General features: G+C 55.0%; 1 protein-coding gene across 1 annotated transcript in view; it reads right to left on the bottom strand.

The window, feature by feature from the left end:
• Positions 1-7,001: 7,001 nt before the first annotated feature.
• SPNS3 (sphingolipid transporter 3 (putative)) overlaps positions 7,002-18,048 on the bottom strand; it is a 43,480-nt gene continuing 32,433 nt past the window's right edge. Inside the window, exons 9-12 of the mRNA XM_036269012.1 lie at positions 14,001-14,066; positions 8,556-8,654; positions 8,259-8,430; positions 7,002-7,350 (exon numbers count right to left, since the gene is read on the bottom strand). Coding sequence (XP_036124905.1) covers positions 7,277-7,350; positions 8,259-8,430; positions 8,556-8,654; positions 14,001-14,066 — 411 coding nt within the window. The 3' untranslated portion in view covers positions 7,002-7,276. The remainder of the gene's footprint in view (positions 7,351-8,258; positions 8,431-8,555; positions 8,655-14,000; positions 14,067-18,048) is intronic.

The following is an 18,048-nucleotide window of genomic DNA, read 5'->3' as shown; positions in this document are numbered from 1 at the left end:
CCGCCCACCAGGCCGCGCCCAATCAGCTCCAGGCTCGGGCCACAGCCCCGCCCCGCACGTGCTGCCCCGGGGGGGCGGGAGAGACGCGGGTTGAGCTGCCGAGCCGCAGAGCCCCTTCTGCCCGACGGGGGCGCAGTCACGCTGGAGCTGCAGGACCAGGGAGGCGGGCGAGGACCAGGAGGGGGTTTATGGGAGCTACGGAGCTAGGAACAGGGTGCGGGAAGCAGGGCTCCCCAGCACTCATTCAGTGCCCTCCGTCCCCACTCCCCACCACAAGAGTGGGCTCTTGGTGGAAACCCTGGGAGACAGCTGAAGGCTCGAGCTCAAGGCACATGCACATCCTGGAGAGAGGGTCTCCATCAAGTCTGCGGCTCACCCGCCCTCATTTAATCAGTTCAGGGAGAACTGGGTAAGAACCAAGAAGCGGCCCTGGTCGGTTTGGCTCAGCGGTTAGAGCATAGGCCTGCGGTCCGGAGAGACCCGGGTTCGGTTCCCGCTAAGGGCATGTACCTCGATTGCAGTTTGTCCCTGGCCCTGGTTGGTTGTGTGGGTGGCGACCACTCGATGTGTCCCTTTCACATCCATGTTTCTCTCTCTCTGTTTCTCTCTCTCCCTCCCACTCTACTTGAACAAAAAATGGAAAAATGTCCTCGGGTGAGGATGATAAAAAAAAAAAAAAAAAAAAAAAGAACCAAGAAGCATGACGGTGGATGCTTGGCCCAGGACCCAGATCTCCTACAGGCACACAAGGCTATGTTGGCCAACTCCCCAGGGAAACTCAGATTAGCCTCCAACCACCCCTGGGTCCATTCCTGTGTGTGCACTGAGACCCTACCCCTGTCTCACAGAGAGGCAGCCCCTGGCAGGGAGAGCCAGGGCTCCCACTGGGGCCCACTAGAAACAGAGCATTAAGTAGGGTCCTCATCTCCTGAGTGTGTGGCATCCCCAAGCATCAGACTTCCAGCTGTGCACTGGCTAAGGGACAAATCCCTGAATGGAAGATAGGAGGTTTGGTCCTAGACCCAGAGGGTGGCATGACTGGACTAGACCCCTAACTCTCTCTGGGTCGCAGTTTCTCTCTCTGGGGTAGATAGGAGGATAGGATTCAGACAGTCTGGAAGTCAATTAGTGGTCAGTGGAGGAGGGAGTCCTGTCTTCCATGAAGAGTGTTCAAGGCCACAATCACCACTCTCACCCATCTCAGAGGTGCTGAGGTTCTGTATTCCCCCCTCCCTCACTCATTCATTTGAGGCTTTGATTGAAATTAAAATCCTGTACAAAGTGCTGAGGACATAATGGTAGAACTAGACAGAAACCAGAATTATTTCATGTGTTTTGCAGACAGGTCCCAGGGCCAAGAAATTACCCCATTGTGGGCATGCAGCTCTGATACGAACCCCCTGGGCTGGGAGCTCAATTCCTACTACAGGCTCCTCCAGACCCAAAGTGCACAGACAGGTGCATCTCATGAGGGTGTTGGCCACAGTGAGTCATGACATGGCAAACAAGTGACGCAGCCAAATACACCCAAACCACTGTCTCTTGTGAGCCGAGTTAACCCCCAAGCTGGTGGGTTTTGACACTCTTGAGGTGTACTTTAAATCTTTTGAAGTGACTAAAAATATGCTTTGGTGTATTGGGTATGAATGACTTTGATGGAGGGTTAGAAAAGAAGATTTCATTCTAAAAGTTGCTTTGCTGCCTCTTTCCAGTTTGCTGAGCTCAAGCCTGTAACTCGCACATCTAAGTCCTCTCCATTTTTTTTTCTAATATCTCCCAATGTCCTCATTGCTCACAGACTTAGTACAAACTTCTGTCTCACTCAGACCCTTTTAAAAAATATATTTTATTTATTTATTTATTTATTTTTTGGAAAGAGAGGAAGGGAGAGGGAGAGAGAGATAGAAACATTGATGTGAGAAAGAAACATTGATTGACTGCCCCCTGCACACCTCTTATTGGGGATCGAACCTGAAATCCCAGCATGTGCCCTGACTGGGAATCAAACTGAGACCTCTCAGTTTATGGGACAATACTTAATCCACTGGGCCACAACAGCCGGAATCACTTGGACCCTTTCAAAGCTTAACACCACCTACCCCAAGATCTGCCTCCCGTCTTTTCTCAATATTTCTTGCCAACAATTTTCTAAATCACACATATGACTTCATCACTACCTTGCACAAAACTTTTTTATGGCTCCTTACTGCCTATAGAATTAAAAATATCTAAGTTCTTTAACATGATCTCTGACACCCTTCCTAACCCTTTATGACCCATGCCAATCTCAAGCCTGAGATCCTACTCCCCATCTCTCAAAATTACACTCCACCACACTGAAAATTCAGCTCCATAAACTTACTCACAGTTATTATACTTCCTGGAACTTAGAGGAGTGGCAGAAATTGGGGGCACTTGTGTATAGTTTCTGCTCTCCCCTCAACACAAAAGCCCTTGTCCTACTAATGCAATGATGGTTCAGTACCACGGAGAGCGTCATAAGGGCAATTCCCCCTCCCCAGGCTCTCTAGTCATGCTTTACCTATGCTGCCTACCTAGTTGCCTCCTCCCACTTGTTATTTAGAAACCCAGCACAGACATGACTTCCTCCAGGAAGCCCTCCTTAAGCCAACAACTCCTCTGGACTACTTGAGTAATCTGTGTATCCCTCCATCCCACCCAACACATTTTATGCTGATTATATTTGAACATGAGTCCACCCCAGCACACACATAGACTGTTAGCCTGAGGGCCTGTACCCTGTCTGATTCATCTCCACTGTCCAGTGCAGAAGAGGTGTTCAAGAATGTTTGTTGATTGAATGAGTAAATTACATTTAGCAGGTGCTCAGGAAATATGTGTTGATTTGTGTCATGTGTCTATTGTTCTGAGTGACTTCGAAACCAGCCAGATTCCTCTCTTGACCCCTCTGGAAAAGGCATGTTCTCCCTGATTGACTCCACCCTCCATTAACTTCCATGTGCTATTTGTATCCACCCTTTGATTACCTTCTCCACAGGTGACCACCCACAGCTGGAGAGAAGGCACCTCCCCTCTGCTTCTGGTGTTGCCAAACTGGGATTCATTGGAGCCACCCCATCCCCCAGCCCAGGCCTGCCTCATGAGTTCTGCTCAGAATGCTCATCTCTGCCTCTCTCTCCTGCTCATAACAGATGGCTCTGAGCCCCCACAAACATAGACATTTCTGTTCTGTCATTTGAACATTCTTAACACTTTCTAAATTATAGAAGCTTCAGCCTCCTTTCATCATGGACTCAGACCATCAGAAAGGAAGACTTCCTTGAAGGACATTGAGTCCTCTCCCCTTTCCCATGGAAGGACTGCATCCGAGATAGGCCATTCAGTGGCCAGTCCAAGATCCTTGTAATGGACACCATCTTTGTTTTCTTGTTTTGCCTTTTTGTTTGCTTTGTCTTTTTCTCCCTTTCATTGCTGTTTTGTTTTGATGCTCAGAATCCACCCCCTTTCCTAACAGCACCCTGGTTTCTTGGTCTTAATGAAGTTATAAATGAAGGCATGGCATAGGATCCAACCAGACCCCCTCACCCAGTGTTTTAAATCTTGAGTAGGGTGGCAAAAGAATACAGAAAATTTGTCTGGAGCTTGGTGAAAGCCCCCCGATAATATGGTCTAGGGGGCCCTAACTCCTGAATCTCCAGTCTTCCCATCGATTCTGTGAACTCCTTATATGTTTCCAACAAATTTTGTTCTTACTTAAGAGAGTCAATTTCTGTTGCACACAACCCTACAACCCTAACTGATATGGCCACATGGAAGGAGCACATGCAGTCATATATCTCTTGCTGCCTCCTGACAGCTGTGTCTCTAGAGTCTGCATTACACACCCTCACAGGCCCACCCAGGCATGGAGGAAAAACAGACACTTCAGAGAATAAAACAGACCAATGTCTGGTGTTGCAGGAGAATAGCCGGGGTTGGGGTGATCATCTCAATGCAGGTGTTCAACCTTTCAAGCCTGAGGTCAGGGTGGTAGAAGAGCTTTTATCAACAACCTATAAACACATCCTCATGTGCTCGTACACCAACACAGAAAAGATCACACACAGGCACACGCACACTGACAGGCACACCCGCCTGCCAGGGTGACACCTGGGACCTGGAATGCAGCACGTTTCTGGGAAGAGCAGGTCAGGTTTGAGGACCTCAACCTGCTGAGCAGCATCTTCCCTCATGACATTCCTCACAAACAAGTCCCGAGTATTAGGGACTGGAATGACAAAGCAAGTGCCCTTTAGGCCAGACAGGTGTGTTCCAGTGGCCACTCTTCTGCTCTAGTCTGAGTAGCTGAGCTCTCACAGATCTACACCTGTGACCTCAGCCCAGTCTGGTACTGGTCTCTCCCTCCCAGAGTCCCCTAGCCCCGAAGCTCCCACCCTGCTTCAAAACACTTCAGATGATAACACCCTATAAACTCCTGGCCCAGCATTTGGTCTAGCTCAGTCCTAAGAAGCTCCACCCACCCTGCCTAGCAACCCAAACACCAGAATGCATTGGAGTCAGAAGAAAATATCCCAGAGTAGAGGATTCAGGCCCCGACTCCTTGGCTAACATCTGAGCCTCTCTGGTCCCCCCAAGTCTCTCCTGTCTCCTTACCCTCCCCTGAAACACACACACATTCTCCTCTCCTGCTTCACCACCCCCTCCATGACTCATCACAGATCTACTCCATTCCCCTGTACCTTATCTTGGTCTGTTCCTTCTACTGGGAATTCCCTTTTCCTACAACTTCTGCTATTTGTCAGCTCCTAGATGACCTGTCTGAAGGCTTCTGGGGAATGTAATCCCTCCCTCTGTCCACAGGTGTGCCTCACTAGGCCTAGCAGAGTGTTTCTCTGTCTTATCTTGGACTATGAAGTCCGAGAGCAGGGCTGGAGTTAGATTCCCTGCCTGATACCAAGATGGGCACCAACTGATACCAATACATGTTTCTGGAACTGGCACAAATGAGGTTTCTGATCTGTCTCCCCAGCCACTCTGAGAGCCAAGGCTTACAGGGGTCCTCCCCAGGGCTGCAGAGAGACCCAGCCTGTGAGACTCACATGAGGCCTGGGCTGGAAAAGCCACACTCAACACACCTCTTAAATATAGCTGGGGAGTCTGCAGCTCAGAGAGGACAAGAAGGGACCCAGGTCACATGGCCAGCAAATGTTCAAGGGACCATGGCGTCCTGGCTTCCCCATAGACTGGCCACCTCCTTCTCAGGAGAAACTAAGTGTGATATTGTGATTTATAATAAGTATGTTTCTGACGTGGAGATCCTAAAACCCTTGGAATTTCCTATGATAAGAACCCTAAAGGTGTCTTGTTCGTTAATGAAGTGACTTTTGGACTCCACCTAAGGATGGGGGCTGGTTGCCGGAGGAACCAATCCTGTGATTGGTTAAAACTTCCAGCCCCACCAATCCCCCAACCTCCAAGAAGGGGAGAGGGGCTAGAGGCCGAGATCAATCGCCAATGGCCAATAGTGTGATCAATCATGCCTACGTAATGAAGTCTCCATGAAAACCCCAAAGGTCAGAATTTGAGAGCTTCCAGGTTGGTGAACACATGGACACTGGGGAGAATGGCCCTGGAGAGGGGATGGAAGCTCCCCCTCCTGTCCCTATCTGGCTGTCTCTCAATTATATCCTCTTATAATAAACCAGCCAGTCAGTAAAAAGGTTTCCTGAGTTCTGTGAGTCACTTTAGTGAGTTCATCAAACCTAAGGTGGGGAACTTCCGATTTACAGCCAGTGGGTCAGAAGCACAGGCAACAACCTGGACTTGGGATTGGCATCTGAAGTGGAGGAGGGGAAGACTGGTAGGACTGAACCCCTAACCTGTAGGACCTGACACCGTGTCTGGGTAGACTGTCAGAATTGAGTTGAATCGCAGGACACCCAGCTGTGGTCAGAGAATTGCTTGGTAGTATAGGAACCCTGCCACCCACATTATAATTGGGTGCAGAACCCTTACTAAATATCCTCATGAATTCTTTTTTTTATAATGGGGTAGCTCCCCCCCATTTCATGAGCCCAGATTGTGGGTTGAGGGTCTGGTCAGCCCGGTGTTGGCCTCTCCTGAGGGAGAACTGGGACTGGGAGCAGGCGTGGACTGAGCTGGAGAGTCTAGCTCCTGGAACTTGTCCCATCCACCAGGGAGGACACCACAGGGGGCCAGGGATGGAGCAAGCAAGGGTCAGGAGGTGAGCGTGAGGCTGGGTCACTGCTCTGCCCTCAGCTGCTGGGAGACAGGCACAGCCTGGCACAGAGAAGGGGGCGATCAGCAAGTAAACAAGTGATCGCCTGGCTGGGCACCAGGGGAGAGGGAGAAAACATGCTCACAAGCGGAAAGAACACACCGCCCCGCTGCTGCCCGCCTGGAAGCTGCTGGTCTCCTGCCGGCCCGCTGCACCCAGCTGCTCTAAACCCAGTGGCAAGTGCGCGTCCCACAGAGCCAGCCCTCCCCGTGGCTGTGCTACAGGCAGAGCGTGGGCTGTGGGTGGGAGGCCGGAGTGCAGAACAAGGCACAGCCCGGGGTACTCCTGCACAGCCAGGCATGGCTTCGGGGGGCTGGGGCTGTGCCGGCGTGGGCACTCCTCCATGCAGCTCCCTGGAACCTGAAGCCACACACCCTCACCAGCACCCTAGTAGGAATCTATCTCCAAGACTAGGGATTCGGCCCTGCCTTTTGTTCAGAGGGTGAATTCACAAAGAGGGGTGGCTGAGCCCTCCTGACCCTGCAGAGAGGGGAAGCTGAGTCACAGAGGGAGGTCCAGGGTGGGGACGCCCAGAGACCCATCTGAGCAACTCCCTCCATCTTCTCCCTCCAGGGGCAGCCCTGCCTCCTTGCCAGGCCTGCTCACCTCTTCCTTTTCTGCTCCAGCTCCCAGCAGTGGCATGGCATGGCAAGACTATAAATAATACAATTGTCCAAAGGCCTGAAATCCACGGGCTTTGTGCTGGTCATACTTTAATCGGGGCCTGCCGGCAGACAGGCGAGGACTCCAGGCTGGAGCAGCCACGTGCTGGGTGCAGGCACAGGCCCAGGCCTCCCACAGAGGGTGCTGATAGCTCAGTTCCCAGCAGAACCACGGGCACTGCCAGCTCCCTCGCTGGGAGAGAAGATGTGGCAGGTGCAGCTCGGCCAGAGTCCCGGGGCCACAGGCAACGGTGAGCAGAGGCACTGACACTGTGGAGACCAACAGAAGGGTGGCAGGCAGAGTGGGTGGGACCTCCTCACTGTGAGACAGGGCTCAGGAGTCCTTTGCGGGGGCCCCTGTGCCAGGAAGCAGGCTTTGGCACTCCCTGTCCTTGTTGTCCAGGGTCCCTGTGGGAGGAAAGCTCAGTCAGCCCCAAGGAGGCAAAAGGCGCTTTGGGACCAGGCCTGGTACAGTCTGTCAGGAAATCCGCTAGCTTCCATTTTCAAAATAAATCCCAGATCCCACTCCTTCAATGCCACCACCATGGTCCCAGCCCCGCTGTGCTCCCTTGATCTGCAGAGCCTCCTTTGGCCCCTCTGCTCCAATGTCACTTGTCTGTTCTCAACGCAGCAGCAAGGGATGCTTTCGCTCATCTGCTGGGAATCCCACAGGGCTCCCCTCTCACTCAAGAGTTAAGGCCACAATTCCTACAAGGGCCCCTCGAAACACCCCATGCTCTGACCCCGTTGCTACCATGCTCATCCCTTTTCCCTCGCTCCTGCTCCAGCGATTCTAGCCTCCTTGCCATTCCTCAAATACATCAGGTACATCGCTACCTCAGGGCTTTTGCACTAGCTGTTCCCTCCCCCCAGACAGCAGCATGGCTCATTCCCCCAGGCCCCCAAATCTTTGCTCCAATGTCACCTGTGCAGTGAGGATCTCCTGGACCATCCTTTCAGAAACCAAAAGCTGCCCCTGCCTGTTCTTCTCTACCCACTTTTCCTGCTTTGTCTCTTCGTAGCACTTCTCGCCTCAAACATACTCTATCTTTTGCTTTTCTTGTTTCATGAATGTCTCTGCCTTCTAAAGCATCAGCTCCTTGAGAACTTGGACTTGGTGTTCACGCCCCAGCTTCTGCAACCTTGCCTGGTACATAGCAATGAGTGAGTGAGTGAGTGAATGAATCAATGAATGAATCAATGAATCAATGAATGAGTAAATGAATGAACTGGCCAGTACTCAGGGGGTGGCTGGTGCTCCTTGCTCCTAGGGGGTTCAGCCCTGAGCTTGGCATGGGTGTGAGGAGTGCAGGTACCTGTGCCAGACTGCTGGACCTGAGCCTGGTCCTCCTCCAGGTGCTGGGCAACTTGCAGGAAGCAGCCGCCCCCCAGGGCGATGGCGAAGGCACAGCACAGGAAGCTCTGCTGAAGGCTGAGGAAGCGCTGCAAGTAGGAGTCAGGGCGCCTGGCCCGCAGGGCGCCAGAGATCTGCAGAGACGGGAGGCTGGGTCGGCCCACCGGGCAGCCTGCAGGCCTTGCCACATGCAGTTCCCCCCACCACGCCCCACCTCAGACACTCTCAAGCGTGCAGCCCAGCCACCACCAGGCCTTACATGTCCGATGAGATAGGGGCTGATGGAGTCTCCCAGGATGTGGCACACTGTGATCTGAAGCGCCTCCGCTGTCCCACGGCATCTGGGCACCACCACTGACTGTAAAACACAGGAGCACCAGGGGAGCTCCCCAAGCCAGGGCACAGAGCAGATGCCCCCTCACCCCACCTGCCAAGAGCCCACCTGGCGGTGTGATGGGCTGGCCAAGTGAATCAGATGAGAGGGGGTCAATGACCCCAATGCCTGAAGCCCGACAACCAGAATGTCAGGCCCCCAAGGTTCAGGAAGACTTGATGGCCCCAGGATGGGGGTGCCAAGGCCCCTGATGAGGCCACCCTTCTTTTTTTTTTTAATCCTCACCTGAGGATATTTTTCTATTGACTTTCTTTTTAAGATAGAGTGGTAAGGAGAGAGGGAGAGAGAGAGAAACATCAATGTGAGAGAAACACATTGACTGGTTGCCTCCCACACAACCCCAACTGGGGCTGGGGACAAACTGCAACTGAGGTACGTGCCCTTGACTGGAATCAAACCCGCAACCCTTCGGTCCAAGAGCTGATGCTCTAACCACTGAGCCAAACCGGCTAGGCTATATTCATTTTTAATATATCTACTTAACCCAGCCATGAGGGAGATACAGTTATTATCCACATTTTATCGATGAGGAAACCCACAGAGAGGGCAGGTAACATGCCCAGGGCCACCCAGCCAGCGAACAGCAGGGCTAAGCTCTGCTCCCAGGCTTCCTCCCTCCAGTGCCCGGTCTTTCGACCACTCAGCTGCTCTGAGCAAGGAGGGGTCTCCCAGCAATATTGATGAGTGTGTCCTAGAACATGTTGAAAATGGAGAGTCGGACAAGCTCATCCCTAGCTCTGCAAACATGTAGAGAGACCGGGGCGGGGCATTCCAGGGCGGGGACAGTGTGGGCAAGGTGTTCCTTTGGAGCAGGAGGCCAGTGACTGGGAGCCACAGGGGGTCTGGTGAGAGGGGACTTGTGGGTGGGCAGGGCGGAGTAGCAGGAGTCACTCCTGTGGGTGCCCCGCTAGTCCCGGGGTCACTGGTGCTGAGCCACTCTTTCCTGGGGGTGAGAAAGCTGGGCCTCCCCCACCTCGTGGGGACCTGCCAACAGGCCTGAGAAGGAAATGACCACAGCTCCGCACCTCCCCAACCACTTCCTCCTCACCCCATAATTATGTGATTACTCCCTGGTGGTTCTGGGGAAAGGGCAGGTGCTCCTAGAGGCCGGGCCCCAAGTGTCCAGAAAAGTCCGTTCAGGGGCCAGAGTTGCTTGGACCCTCCAAGTAAGATCCAAGCACGTTGGCCCCACCCTCCCCTCCCAGGAACCTCAGCCAGCAGGGCCCAGACCAAGCTGCTGCTGAGAGAGACGGAGAGAGGCCTCTCCCCATTGCCTCCATATAGCCAGAGGGTCAAGGCCCACCAGCAGCCGGAGAGCTTGGCTGGTAATTTTAGAAGTGAGAGGGTTTTGGGTTCCGAAAAACCCAGGCTCGTTCTATTCTGAGACAAATACACCTCTGTTTTTTATTCTCCCTTCATAGAAGAGCTGTTCCCTTTATAGGCTGGGGTATAACAAGCACCACCAAGGGCCTGCAGACATTCAGAGTGGCAACCACCAGGTGCAGACCCCCTGGCAACCTGCCTCCTGCACTCCCCACGCACCCAAACACCGCCGGGAGTGAGCAGACAGCCGCCTTGGGGCAGCAGGCAGAGCAGGGATGCCCTGGGACCAGGTCAGCAGAACAGGAGGGTGTTACCCCTCCAGGGGGTCGGGGGAAATCTGCTGAGGAGGTGGGAGATGAGCCTGGTGGCTAGAGTCCAGAACCCCAGAGGACAGACCTGGGAGAGGGAATGAGCTCCCCTTGTGCCCTACTCCCCACAGCTGGGATGGAGTAAGCTGACTGGGCCAACCCAAGTGGGACTCAGACAGACAGGAGGGTTGGGAAGGAGCTGGAGACCCCATCAGTAGGCTCAGGGAGGCAGGGATCTCAGCCTGGGAAGTCACAGTGTCAGCGTCCAGGGAGCAATGCCCCTGGAGACGCAGCTGGGCTAGGGGGAGCTGTCCAGAGTGGGTCTGAGCCCGGTCTTGCCGTGACAGAGCCAGATCCTTTTCATCAACAGAGCGGCCTGGACAGGGGCTTCCCAGGGCTCAGGGAGGGAGCTCCCCCTCAGAGGGATGTAAACAAGGGCATGAACGGCACTAGTCAGAATTTTGCAGAGAGTTCATGAGCCAGGGAGCTGGCTGCGCCAGACCAGAGGTCTCCAAATGTGCTGTGAGGAACATCTATATCAGGCTCACCTGGAAAATTAATCAGAAATACAGATCCTTGGGCCCCAACACAGACCCACGGAAGCAGATTCTGGGGATAAAGAACCCAGAAGCTGAATTTGCAACAAGCTCCCCAAACCTGAATCAGTAAACTTTGAGAACCGCTGGACCAGAGAGCCCCTGAGGTCTTGCTCCCAGGGAGAATCTGGCTTCTCTAATTTGTGGATGTGAAGACCTAAGAGAGCAGAGTTCCCAAGGCAGGACTGACAGAGGCCAGCGGTGCCCTCAGGAATGGGCATGATGCCCTAGCAGGTATTAGCTAGACTGTCCTTATAGCCTGGGGGCACCCCAGGGCCTCCTCACTCCCTGCATCAAGCCCAGTGAGACCACCTGTGCCTCTGGACAAGCGCCGGCCTGCAGGTGAGACTCTCCTGCATTTCCCGCCTTGCCATGTCCCCGCACACCCCCTGCCCTGGCCCTGCCCCAGGCTGCTTCTCCCCATCCCCCACCTCACTGCTCTGTCCTTCTCCCCTCCCTGCCCAGGAGGCTGCTACCGCCTCGTCTCTGGAAAAGCAGCACCAGCTTCCCAGAATCTTCTGTCTACTCCAGCTCCCATCCTGTCTCTCCTCGGACACGGCTTCTTGTGGCCTCAGTCTACAATCCAGGTCTCCTTCTTCACCTCCATCCCTTTCCTCACCCTGCTCCCAGCAGGAAACTACCTCTCCATGCCACAGACCCGCCCCACGGCCTGACCTTCACCTGCATTTGGCCCGAGGCCACTTCCTCTCTTCCAGGAGATGGAGCTCCAAGAACGGCAGGGACTGGCCCAGCGCCCACCCGAGCCCCCAGAGGCCATCTTCACTGAGGGGCTTCAGCAAGGTGGGAAGGCGGGAGAAGGGAGACGAAGCCTTCGTGGGGTGGGGGGCCTTGCTAAGCTTTGGGGGCCGGAGGTCTCCGAGCCAGGGAAGGACCCCAGGGAGCACCATGTGGTCTGGATCATGGCCAGCGGGCCCCCTAGGTAGCGCCAGCTCCCCAGCAGAGCCAGATGAGTCAAACCATGGCTGAGTAGCCCCACAGCCCTCCACCCCCTGCCCTGCACACACACAGCTCTACAGAGGGCCTTTCTTGGCCAGGTTAATCATTCTGGCAAATGCAGACACCGGGGGACACAGGCGCAGTCTTCACATATCTGTGGTGCTGTCGAGTGGAAAAGGGAGCAGCGCAGCGGGGGGCAGTCGGAGGAAGCTGTGGGGGGCAGGTTTCAGCTCCACCCGAACCACCTGGGAAAACAGCCATGTTGGGGTGAGGGGGTAGCTTCCTGCACCTAAAAATGGGCGATTCCACAAAGAAAATGTTTGCCAGCACTTTTCCTGCTTTCCCCTTTACTGAGGGTTTTCCTACAGGCCATGATTACCCCTTTTTGCGGACAAACTGAGGCCCAAGGCCATTCGGGAAGTCTGTAGCTGAGTTGGGGGGCTGGAGGAGCCCAGGTCCCCTGTCTGGAGGAGACCTGCCAGCCCGGCAGCTGATACCCCCACCAGGAATCAAAGAAAGGCAGGCCTGTCTACACCCGCCGAGCCCGGGCCATGGGAGGAGGCAGAAAGTAAGCATCCCTTCGACGGTGGTATTTAAGCAGGACTTGTGGCTAATTAAATGACTGCACTTCCCACAACCTTTTCAAAGGCAGGTTTGAGGACGCCAGGATATCTCTGGGAGATGGAAGATGGGACGGTGGAAACCTCTGAATTGCATCAGAATCCAGCCAGGCCCGGCTGGTGCGGCTGTGGCTGAGCGTCGACCCATGCACTGAGAAGTCACCGGTTTGTTCCCAGTCAGTGCACATGCCCAGGTTGTGGGCCCATGTGGGGGCATGCAGGAAGTAGCCATTGATGTTCTCTCTCATCGATGTTTCTATCTCTCCCTCTCTTTTCCTCTCTCTCTCTAAAAAGCAATAAAGAAAAAAAAAAAAACATGTTTAAAAAAGAATCCAGCCAGCATTCTCTGTGCCAGCCACTGGGCAAAAGCTTCACACATATCATTTCATTTCACCCTCACAATAATCCAGGAGGCACTTTCATCCCCACTTGCCACACAGGGAAAATGAGGCTCAGAAATGCAGAGTGACTTGCATAGGTCACACAGCTGGTAAGTGACAAAGCAGGGCTGAAACCCAGATCTGTTTCCTGAATCCAAGGCCATGCCCCTGCGCCACCGGCCTCGGGACAACTCTCGGCCACCTGCTAAGCTACTCTGCTTTCCTGTGCCCAGTGCTGGTGCTAGGCTGGCAGAAGGCAGGATGAGGGCTCCTGGGGTGTCCCAAGGTCTGGGACCCTGTGTTATCCACAAGGGCACAGTGTTCAAAGTCCCTTCCTGCATGTCTCCTAGAAGGAGGAAGGGAGGCTAGACTCTGGACCTAGCAGAGTGACATAGTCAGGACAGCATCAGGCCTCACAATAGCCCATGACATGGGACCTATGGTGGCCTGGACCCACCTGAGCTCAGTGGCAATAGCCCTAAAATCCAGCATCCCCATCTACAAGCCCAGAGTGGAGGCCAAGGGGCCTGCCTGCTGAGAAGCTGTGTAGTCAAGAAAGAGGGTGGGAGGAAGGGCGCCCTGGAGACAAAAAGCCTGGGTTCCACCCGGCCGGTGTGGCTCAGTGGCTGAGCGTGGACCCATGCACCAAGAGGTCACTGGTTCTCTTCCAGGTCAGGGCACACACCTGTGTTGCAGGCTCAATCCCCAGTAGGGGTCATACAGGAGACAGCTGATCAATGTTTCTCTCTCATTGATGTTTCTATCTTTCTCCCTCTCCCTAACTCTCTCTCTCAAAAAAAAAAAATATATCACATATTGGACAAAAAAAAAAAGCCTGGGCTCCAGTTCTGGCTCAGTGCCTTTGCATGCTGTGTGTCCTTCATCCAGGCACCTGCCCTCTCTGAGCCTCCATTTGCTCATCTGCAAAATGGGGGTGATAGAGGAGATATTTAGGAAGCTCATGACCCAAGGCAACTATTCTGTGATCTTGGTCCCCTAACCCAGGGTCTCCCTCCCAACATCCAGGCCACTTAATAGCAGAGGCCCAGCCTGAGCTAGACAGACTCCAGTTCCCCCTGCTCAAAAGGCCCCAGGACCAGTCCCCCATTCTGACCCCGACACCTACCAGCAGGATATCGGCAACCACTGCCCAGTTGCAGGACAGAAGCAGCTCCCCAAGGGTCAGGAACACCTGTGGACAAATGGCAACCGGGGTGAGGCTCCTTGGACCTCGGTCACCTACCCCTTGAAACAGTGTCTCTTCTCACTGTAGAGAAGGAGACAGGACACACAGAGGAAGGTCCCATTGAAACTTATTGAGACTGTCCGGTCTGGCTCAGTGGTTGAGTGTCAACCCATGCACCATGAGGTCACCGGTTCGATTCCCAGTCAAGGCACATGCCCAGGTTATGGTCCTGATCCCCAGTGGGTTGGCCAGTCAATGTTCTGTCTCATCAATGTTTCTATTTCTCTCTCCCTCTCCCTTCCTCTCTCTCTAAAATCAATAAAGAAAAAAATATCAAGAGTTAAAAAAAAAAAGATTTATTGGGGTGGCCGAGTCTAGAATTGAGTTTCCAGTTCCAGTAGCCCCCAAAGTTGGTAGACATGCCCATCTGGGCAGCCTGGCAGCCATGACGCACAGGGGAGTTCTAGGCCCCGGGCCTGGGCACAGCACTCTCCCTGATGGACAGCCCCCGGGGGCCAGCCCATGAGGTCACCCACGGGGCCCCAGTAGGAGGCAGCCAAGACTTTCAGGCCACTTTTAGAGGTAGAAAAACAGGCTCAGAGAGGAGAAAATCCATCCCTCCTCTGTGCCCCCCTAAGGTTTGTGTACACTGATAAGGTGCCTATTGTGCCCCCCACCCACTCACCCACTTGGATGTCTGCTAGTGACTGGAAGCCACTCAGGCCCAGCTCTCCCAGCTCCCTGAATCCCCCTCCCCCTGCCAGAGGATTAGGACAATCCTCATTCCACTCACTCAAGAAGAGTTTAATGAAGCATCAAGAGTAAGGGGGGGAAAGTCTTATTTCTCAGAGCTTCCAAGAGCTTACTGCTGGAGAGGAATTAGTCATTCCTGCAGTCACGGGGCTGAGCTCTGGGCAGCCCAGGCGCTGGCTCCCCAAGGCCCGTGAGCGCCGGGGCAGAGGGACCAAGGGAACACTGCCTGCACGCCTACTTTGTGCCAGGCACATCCAATCGGGTCACCCACCTACCCTCTCAGCCACCTCATGGTAGACATCATCTCACCCATTTCACAGGTGAGGAGACTCAAGCCCAAGCTCACACATCAAGCCACTTTTTGGCAAGCCCCTCACCCCTGTGGCTGGCCCTGTGCGAGGTGAAAGACAGGAAGCTGGGGGTCGGGGGAGGCTCCATAGAGGCCTCAGCAGCCGCAGTGCCCAGTGATGCTGGCAGGAGGGAAGTCAGAGAAGAGCCCAGGATGGAGAGGGTCTCTGGGTGGGGGTGGTTCTGAGCAGAGCCCTGATGGACGAGCGGGATGAGGATGGGCTGAGAAGAGCCCCACGGCCAGACAGGCAGAGGACTCACTAGAGCAGAGGCAGAGAGGCCGGAATGCACCCGCCGCCCTGGGCAGGCAGGGGTATGGCCCGTGTGGAGGAGGGAGGGCAGAACCCACCAACGAGAGGGAGCAGCTGTGTGTGTCTCAGTCTAACCAGTCCCTGGCCCTCTGCACTCAAACTCAGGAACCCTTGAGGGCAGGGTGGGTCTCCCTCTGGGCCTAGGACGTGGGCTGGGCACCCACAGGGGTGGCCGTCAGGTCTCAGGCAGGGCCCAGGTGAGGCCCAGGCAGGCTGGGGACCCACATTCCAGCCTGACAGGATTTGCAACCCCAGCCTCCGGAGGCCACATGAAAGCCTGGGCTGGGCTCACAGCCACCCTCCCCTCCACTCCAGCCACGTCCACCTGGCCCCGCCAGCTTGCAGCCGGGAACCAGCCCCTGGCCCCAGGCGCCCTGCCGCGCTGCAGCTCCTTCTCCCTCACACCCACAGTACGTGCTGAAGTACACCTTTTCCTTCCTCCAGCTGGAGCAGGGTGGGTCCTGACCCAAAATAGAGCCCATCAAATCGAGGATGCAGCCACAATGGGGCCATTCAGGCTGAACAAGCCGCCCGAGGATGGCAGATTTCCTCAGACACACCTGGAAACCGGCCCCGAGCCACCAAATCCTTGTCTCCACACAGTGGCTTTGAGGGGCCAAAGGCCTGCCAATCCCACAATTACAGTCTCCTGAGACAGCTCAAGGAGAAGCTGTCCAACAGAGGGGTGTGACCTCCTGGGGTGGATGGCCTGGCCACACCCTGCATGCTGGGCCACCCTGGGGGGGCCACCACCCTCTGAGCCTTGGTTTCCTCAACGATACAACGATCAGGGTGGCCCAGATGCTCTGCCGGGCGCCTCCAGGGCCCACAGCTGTGCGTCTGAAGCTGGGATCCTCGCCTGGCCACTCAGCACCGAGGTCCCCACAGGCTGCGTGCACTTTGGGTCTTAGAGCTCAGGGGTTTCCATGACCAATTCAGACTCGGGCTCCTCAATTACAAATGAACAAGGGCCGTGGCTTGAAATACAGTCACTGTGAAGAATTTAGCCGACTGTTGAAGGCTACTCCTACGTGGCCGCCTCGGCCCCACAGAGCCGGCACCTCCGGGACACCTTCTCTGGGAGGCCACGAGCTCCTCTCACTGGCCAGGTCCCTAAACTTGTTCTCTCCTCCTGTGCCCCCACTGTCCTTACTGTGGCTGAGCCAGCAGGAGACAGTCCCCAGACACGACCGGCCCCAGCGAGCTCCAGAGCTGCTTCTCTGGAGGAGCCCGTTGGGCCACACTCAGGGAGGGGAGGCGGAGCTCCTACAAGCCTTGCTGACCCTCTCCGCCCTCCAGTCACTGGACCATCCATTCTGCACCCTAAACGGCCCTCCGCCGATCCTCCTGCCCCAGCCGCTGGCCTGGTCCAGGCCTCCCTTCTCCCTCCTCCTTACCAGTTTCCCAGCTCCCCCCCCCCCCCCCCGGCCCCAGCGCTGGAGGGGACTTCCAAAAGGGAAATCGGACTCTGCCCTTGTCCACCTCGCGCTCTGTGCACCCTCCCCTGCACCGTCACTTAGTCCCCCTGGGTGACAGGGCCTGGGAACGCTGCCCGGAGCCTGAGAACCCTGTTGTCCCCCAGCCTCTGGCCTTTTCCATTTCAGACTCAGGAGGATTTCCCCCTTGAGCTGGGGCAGTGACGATGACTCCCCCTGGCCTTAATCACCCCTGACCACAGAGGCAGGCACACACACACACCCCCGCTCACTGTGACGCAGGCACATGGACTCACACACATACGCAGCCACGTGAGCATGCACAGACACGTGCATATGCAAGACCTCACACACATGCCCACAAGCTTCAGCACACGTGCACAGTCACACATATGCACACATACATGGACACTCATAAACGGGGACACACACGAACCTCACACTCCACAAGTATACACATATGCAGCTAACACGAATAGTATTCAACATATTAAAAGTTGTGTGGCAAAAGACCAACCAACTAGACAGTGGTGCAAATGCTGGTACACGCTTGCTGGGGTGAACTTGGTGAAAAGCAGCCTAGCATGTCATGTGCATGCTTGTGATCTCCTAATGTGGACAGCACACACAATCACATGTGCATACACGTATGCATGGACATAGACATGCTTGTGCCCTCACACTTGTGCACATGTACACACATACACTCATATCCTCACACACAATATACACACCTCTCCTCAGGTACACCTACGCACACAGGTAGACATGGGAAGGGGGCAGAGGGAAGAAGAAGCTCCTGCCCAGAGAAGGCTCAGTCCCTGTGGTCCATCTAAGTCTTCCAGTTGAGTAGTAACTGATCTCTGACCTGCAGAGAATGGATTCTAGGCCCCTCCAGAAAAGAAGGCAAACGTCCTCCGTGGGCCCATGGAGACTGGGGCAGAGCTAAGACCAGACCCTCTCCTTTCACGGACCATCTCCTCTCCCTGTGTGTCTGGGCCAGTCAGGACGCAGGCCCCGGACACAGACTGGCTGCCAGCAAGCTGCCGTGCTGGCTGGCACACTTTGCCCCTGGGCCTGCCAATCTGTAATTGCAGGGACTGGATTCAGGGCACAAGGGCACCACCTGTTTCCCAGGGG

This window comes from Molossus molossus, unplaced genomic scaffold (genome assembly GCF_014108415.1).
Source record: "Molossus molossus isolate mMolMol1 unplaced genomic scaffold, mMolMol1.p scaffold_m16_p_19, whole genome shotgun sequence".
In the NCBI taxonomy this organism is placed as follows: Eukaryota; Metazoa; Chordata; class Mammalia; order Chiroptera; family Molossidae; genus Molossus; species Molossus molossus.
This window is presented reverse-complemented; position numbering and strand designations above follow the sequence as displayed.